The following is a 7,500-nucleotide window of genomic DNA, read 5'->3' as shown; positions in this document are numbered from 1 at the left end:
AGAATCTTTTTAATAACAGGCCCTTATTCACCTGGATCTGAGTGTAGTTGTATTGCCCATTCAGACGTTTACAAGATGTCAAGGCAGCAAGTATTTAGACAACGTATTCAGTAGACCATTTATGGAACTGTACAGAGAAGGACTGCATCAGTCACATTAATGAGAGGAGTATTGTTGCCAGTCCTTCGTAGAGAAGGGATATTTTTAATAGATGGATTGTATTTCTCTCCCACTGCCAGAAGATGTGAAACAATAGAAGCTGTATTGTCCTCAGCATTCATCTTTGTTTTTACTGTAACAAAAAGCCACAGTATTTTTTTCTGTAGGCTTATCACTCCTCAGAGAGCATAGCCCATCCACGACTCTTCTCCAGAATACTCTCTTCTGACTGATCAGCCGTTTATGTATTCTTCTCAACCATTAAATACCTTTGGTTTACCTCATATTGTCCAAGGCAATGGGTAAAAAAGACTCCCACTCAGACATATTACAATAATAATAATAACAATTATTATAATTAATAGTATTATTAATAGTAGTATTATGTCTATACCTAGTAATGACACTTCATAGAACATGGATGAAATATATATTGTGTTTACCTCTCATTACCCAGGTGACCAACTACCTGAACTGGGTGGTGAGGAACCTGGCTGACTTAGAGGTCCAGATGGCTGCTGTCAAGAAGGTCAACAGCTTCCTGAGTACAGAGTCTGAGAACTACGAAGGCTCCATGGGTAAACTAAACACACTCCCACACCAAATGCTGCTTCCCAATACCCTGGAGTCTCTTGTGACAGAAGCTGGACAGTGCCCACGCAAGATTTGGTTTAAAATAGTCAGCAGTCGATAGAACAGGGTAATGGAATCCTGCTGAAACACACAGTCAGTAGAACAGGGTAATGGAATCCTGCTGAAACACAGTAAATAGAACAGGGTAATGGAATCCTGCTGAAACACAGTCAATAGAACAGGGTAATGGAATCCTGCTGAAACACACAGTCAATAGAACAGGGTAATGGAATCCTGCTGAAACACACAGTCAATAGAACAGGGTAATGGAATCCTGCTGAAACACACAGTCAATAGAACAGGGTAATGGAATCCTGCTGAAACACACAGTCAATAGAACAGGGTAATGGAATCCTGCTGAAACACACAGTCAATAGAACAGGGTAATGGAATCCTGCTGAAACACACAGTCAATAGAACAGGGTAATGGAATCCTGCTGAAACACACAGTCAATAGAACAGGGTAATGGAATCCTGCTGAAACACACAGTTCCAAATATGATCATCATCTCTGCTCACGCTATTTGAAAAATTCCTCACCAAATGAAATCCATAGATGTTCAACTAAGCACTCTCCCATGACAGACTGTAGCTGGCCAGTGTGCTGCACAATTTGGTTCTGTGTTCTGAGATCCAATCAAATAAAATACAATTGTATTTGTCACATGCGCTGAATACAACAGGTGTAGACTTTACAGTGAATTGCTTACTTTCAAGCCCTTAACCAACAATGCAGTTAAGAAGAATACCTACAAAAATAAGAAATAAAAGTAACAAATAATTAAAGAGCAGCAGTAAAATAGCAGTAGCGAGGCTATATACAGATAGTAAAGGGGCAGCAGGTAGCCTGGTGGTTAGAGTGTTAGACTTGTAACCGAAAGGTTGCAAAATCGAATCCCCGGGCTGTCAAGGTAAAAATCTGTCGTTCTGCCCCTGAACAAGGCAGTTAACCCACTGTTCCTAGGCCGTCATTATAAATAAGAATTTGTTCTTAACTAACTTAAATACAGGTAAAATAAATGTCAAAAAGTAAGCACTGATTGAAGCTTCCATTTATCAAGTGTCTTCTCCAACATGTAACAGCGAGGATGGCTCAACATAGTCTACACATCTATAAGGACTATATTTAAAAGTCCATGGCAATAGAACAGTCAACTGCACATGGCAACAATCTGACAGTATGGTAATGTCTTTAGATTTGCAGTGTGGGGCAGAACGACTTGACACAGACAGTGTTTCTCCTCCCGAATTCCAACATAATTTCTCTAGTGTGTCTCTGTGGAGTTTACAATAGTCCCGTTACGGGTCTCCTTCCAAAGCAGCATGGAAGTTTAAGTGATGTGCTGTTGCCATGGCGATGTTAAAAAAGAAGAGAAGGGGTCATGTCTCTTGGGGGAGGAAGATAAGAGGGCTAGAACTAAGGGAGGAGGAGGGGGAGAGAGTTGTTGAGGAACAACTAGGAGGTGGGATTGAAGAGGGAGGAGAGGAGAAGGAGGAGCAGGGGAGAGAGAGTTCTTGTGGAACAACGAGGAGGTGGGATTGAAGAGAGGGAGGAGAGGAGGAGGAGAGGGAGGAGAGCTTCTTGAGGAGGAAGAGATGGATGAGAGGGAGGAGAGAGTCCCCCATCTCTAGAGCCGTGGCCCTGCTAGAGTCCTGTGGTTAAAGAACCCCTGCCAGAGTGGGCTGTCCTCCTACACTGTGACGTAATGGAAAGTTTGGCCCCGATAGCAATACAATGATAATGAGTGGAGCTTGTCCAAGCAACGAGCTGTCATCTTGCCCTGTTTTATCCTTCCTTTGATTAATTTAGTCCTTTTGCTTCCTCTGTGTCCGTTCAAAGCCCTTAAGTCATGAGGAGAAAACCACCAACCCTTATTTTAAGGACTGCATGCATGGTTTTAGCAGTAAAACACAGACTACTTTTGAAGTAACCAAATGCTGCAGTCTAAACAGACCAGAGCCTGGTCACAGTAGGAAGAGTGGTCCTGAGTAGCACTTAGGGCACCACCTTTGACAAAGAAACCTCTGTTTACTGCATCGTCAGTTGTGTGACTGTCCCCAAATTCACTACTGTATGACTGTCCTGGATGTACTACTGTATGACTGTCCTGGATGTCCTACTGTATGACTGTCCTGGATGTCCTACTGTATGACTGTCCTGGATGTACTACTTTATGACTGTCCTGGATGTACTACTGTATGACTGTCCTGGATGTCCTACTGTATGACTGTCCTGGATGTCCTACTGTATGACTGTCCTGGATGTACTACTGTATGACTGTCCTGGATGTACTACTGTATGACTGTCCTGGATGTCCTACTGTATGACTGTCCTGGATGTCCTACTGTATGACTGTCCTGGATGTCCTACTGTATGACTGTGCTGGATGTCCTACTATATGACTGTCCTGGATGTCCTACTGTATGACTGTCCTGGATGTCCTACTGTATGACTGTCCTGGATGTTCTACTGTATGACTGTCCTGGATGTCCTACTGTATGACTGTCCTGGATGTCCTACTGTATGACTGTCCTGGATGTCCTACTGTATGACTGTCCTGGATGTCCTACTGTATGACTGTCCTGGATGTCCTACTGTATGACTGTAGGCTATAACTAGGGCCCAGGGTTTTTCTGTTCCTGCCAAGGAAAAACTGCTAGCCCTAGTTATTGTGTGTGATCACAGTATATAATTACACATCACATTCATGTTTTGTTAATGGTGGACTATATGTGTTCTTTCCAGATACCTCCCAGGTCCCCGAGGACTGGCCCCAGCATGGAGAGATAAAGATCCAGGATCTGTGTGTCCGTTACGACCCCCTTCTGAAGCCTGTCCTCAAACACGTTAATGTCTACATCAACCCTGGACAGAAGGTAAGTAACAGCCCTGTGTCTTAACGCAACTGTGAGACGGCACATTGTTGCTGTAGCTTCAATAAAGATCACATTTAGGGAGCTAAGCAACCCTGGACTGAAGTCACACCCACTCACAGAGCCCTCCCTTAACGCAACTGTGACTTCACACGTTGTTCCTGACTATATCGCTGAATAAAGATCACATTTGAACGCAATGAAAGCAGTGAAAAGCAAGTGGCCGTTTACTTTCTGTTTGAATCACAGCCCTGTGCCTAAACTCAACTGTGAGTTGACACATAGTGAAGAAACAAACTAGTTGGTCGCGGCGACTCCGTATGGCATGCGTCTTCCAGCTTTCAGCACACACATGTCCGTTCTCTCAGGGCAGTGTTACTGTACCTCAGCAGACTCCTGCTATCTGACCTGACTGATGAGGCTGCTTCACTTCTGCTGTGGGGAGCCTGAATGCAGATACACAGGTAGAGAGAGATACCCAGTCCAGAGCAGAGAATCAGAGATACAGAGCTACTAGAACTCCTTCTCAGACCGTGTTCTTCAGTCCTGGTCCTAGAGAGACACGGGTTGTGCAGGCTTTTGATCCAGCCCAGTACAAACACACCACAGGAGGTTGGTGGCACCTTAATTGAGGAGAACGTGCTGTTGGTAATGGCTGGAGCGGAACAGGTAGAATAGTATCAAATACATCAAACACATGGTTTGATGCCATTCCATTGACTCCATTCCAGACATTATTATGAGCCGTCCTCCCCTCAGCAGCCTCCACTGCAACACACATTATTCAACTGATTGAGTAGTTGAATCAGGTGTGTTAGTTGATGCTGGGCTGGAACAATAGCCAGGACTGAAGTAGGTGTTCTAGTATCTCTCTTTGACTCCGTGCTCTGTAAGCAGGGCTGGATATTAGGTATCTCTCTATCTGTGTATCTGTGAGTGCTCTGTAAGCAGGGCTTGATTTTAGGTATCTCTCTATCTGTATCTGTGAGTGTTTTATAAGCAAGGCTGGATATTAGGTATCTCTCTATCTGTGTATCTGTGAGTGCTCTGTAAGCAGGGCTGGATATTAGGTATCTCTCTATCTGTATCTGTGAGTGCTCTGTAAGCAGGCCTGGATATTAGGTATCTCTCTATCTGTGTATCTGTGAGTGCTCTGTAAGCAGGGCTGGATATTATGTATCTCTCTATCTGTGTATCTGTGAGTGTTTTATAAGCAGGGCTGGATATTATGTATCTCTCTATCTGTATCTGTGAGTGTTTTATAAGCAGGGCTGGATATTAGGTATCTCTCTATCTGTGTATCTGTGAGTGTTTTATAAGCAGGACTGGTTAATATGTATCTCTATATCTGTGTATCAGTAACTGTGTCTTATAACCATTCCAGGGCTGGATATTATGTCTGGAAGAGCATGATGAGTTTAGTGTCTCCTGCTGAGCCTCAATTTCTACAACCACCCTGTATTCCCCTTTTAATCTGACTCAGTTTAGATATCACATTAATCCTCATATACTCAAACATCTTAAATCTGGGGGTATAAACCCTTAGTAGAGAGGCCTGGCTGTGTGTGTGGCTGTGTGTGTGTGGTGTCTTTGACCCAATGAGAGAAAACGTGAGTGTGGAACTGTGTAATTCGGTCCAGATCTAAGAATAGTAATGTACTGTGGTTGAGTGTGAGGCTGACCGCGTGTTTATGGGTAGCTCCATCTTATACAGTAAGTACACTGTAAAAAATACAGTCCTGTTGTTTTTAAGAACATTTACTGGCAGCCAGTTACGTGTTAGTTACTTAAAAAAGGGACACTATGTTACTGTACTGTTAAACTAAAGTTTCTGTAGGACTCTGAGTTTTACCTTGTGAGGAAAAACTCCTAGTCCTGTTCATGCGAGTAGAGGGCCAAGCTGACATATTGTGTCTCCCACTGGCTTGTAATGACTGTTTAATAACTAATCAATCCCCTCTTTCTCCCTCTCCTCTCTCTAGGTGGGCATCTGTGGACGCACAGGAAGTGGAAAGTCCTCCCTCTCTCTGGCCTTCTTCAATATGGTCGACGTGTTTGAAGGTTAGTCTGTCTCTCCTGTGATTCAGGTGTAGAAGGCCTCTGAAGCTGTGGACAGGAGCCTTGATGCTCAGGCCTGGCAATCGTTACACAGCTCCCTCAAAGTGACTGTCTGGTTTTATTTTACAGTAGATTGAAAGAAGTGGTTGTACAAAACCCTCTCACAGTCCTCCTCACAGTCCTCCTCACAGTCCTCCTCACAGTCCTCCTCACAGGCCCTCCTCACAGTCCTCCTCAGAGTCCTCCTCAGAGTCCTCCTCAGAGTCCTCCTCAGAGTCCTCCTCAGAGTCCCTCCTCACAGTCCTCCTCACAGTCCTCCTCAGAGTCCTCCTCAGAGTCCCTCCTCACAGTCCTCCTCACAGTCCTCCTCACAGTCCTCCTCACAGGCCCTCCTCACAGTCCTCCTCAGAGTCCTCCTCAGAGTCCTCCTCAGAGTCCTCCTCAGAGTCCTCCTCAGAGTCCCTCCTCACAGTCCTCCTCACAGTCCTCCTCACAGTCCTCCTCACAGTCCTCCTCACAGTCCTTCCGACTCTTTTTCAGTAGGGAAGTGCTAGTGGACATAACATAACTATGGTGACTGCAACCAAACGCTGACACCAAAGGTCAAACTATTTCCTTGACCTTCCTGTCCCAAAGTGTCCTTTCAAAAGTCAGAGGGAGGCTGATGTTATAATATGGTAGTTAGTTTGAGTGGAGCTGTGTTTATTCTCATCTGATAAAGGGAAATAGGTCCTCTGCTGAAATCCATAGCCTCCTTTTAGTTTCCTGTGTTTACACAGTACGGCCCTGTGGTCACTGTCATCCTGACATCCTATGATGATGTCATATTTAGTTGTCCTTTGTACACAACTTTCTGCAGGGGGCCTGTTATTGTTAGTATGCATATCTCCAGCCTCTGGCCAAATGTCATAAATAGAATAATCAAAACATAATGTTCTGGATTCATTTTCCTACGTTGAACATCCGTTTGTCAGAATCCACTGATAAACAATCATAGGATAATATTCAGGTTTTACTCTGCCTGAATAATCTTTGTATTTACACCGCTCCTAGTCAGCCAAGTCAGACAAACCAATCTTTCACCAAACCCAACAATACATGCTCTCTTTCCACACGAGCACTGCTGCCGCAGACAAATGTATTTTACTTAACAATGAATGAAGACACATTTGTTCCCAGTGTCCCCTTATAAAGGCAGAGGGAGCGAGCTTGAACACTACAATGTTGACTGTAGTCGTACTAATAGACTCACCAGTGGACATTCTTGGGAAGATAATGTCCCCAGAAATAGACTAAATAAATAGAGTAGAAACATGAAATATGTTCAGTGAGTAATGATAATAAATGTGATGTTCAGTTTACTTGTGTATTCTCCTACAATATACAGAACAGAATGGCATCAACAACCAGACCATATATGCTTTGATGCTCTCTCTCTCTTTCTGTATCTCTCGCTCTCTCTCTGTCTGTATCGCTCTCTTTCGCTCGCTCTTTATCTATCTCTCTCTTTATCTGTATCTCTCTCTCTGTCTGTATCTCTCTCTGTCTGTATCTCTCTCTGTCTGTATCTCTCTCTTTGTCTGTATCTATCTCTCTCCCTCTGTCTGTGTATCTCTCTCTCTGTCTGTATCTCTCTCTCTCTCTCTGTCTCTCTCTCTTTGTCTCTCTCTCTCTCTGTCTCTCTCTCTGTCTCTCTCTCTCTCTCTCTCTCTCTGTCTCTCTCTCTCTTTGTCTCTCTCTCTCTCTCTCTCTTTATCTCTCTCTGCTCTCTCTGTA

At 44.0% G+C, this 7,500-nt stretch overlaps 1 protein-coding gene across 1 annotated transcript in view; it reads left to right on the top strand.

Moving 5' to 3' along the window:
* Positions 1–7,500, top strand: part of LOC115199180 (ATP-binding cassette sub-family C member 9) — a gene marked incomplete in the record, with an annotated part of 59,151 nt that overhangs the window by 41,716 nt on the left and 9,935 nt on the right. Inside the window, 3 exon segments of the mRNA XM_029761813.1 lie at positions 617–737; positions 3,539–3,669; positions 5,649–5,727. Coding sequence (XP_029617673.1) covers positions 617–737; positions 3,539–3,669; positions 5,649–5,727 — 331 coding nt within the window.

This window comes from Salmo trutta, chromosome 8 (genome assembly GCF_901001165.1).
Source record: "Salmo trutta chromosome 8, fSalTru1.1, whole genome shotgun sequence".
Lineage (NCBI taxonomy): Eukaryota > Metazoa > Chordata > Actinopteri > Salmoniformes > Salmonidae > Salmo > Salmo trutta.
Note: the sequence above shows the minus strand (reverse complement) of the source record. Positions and strands in the feature narration are given on the sequence as shown.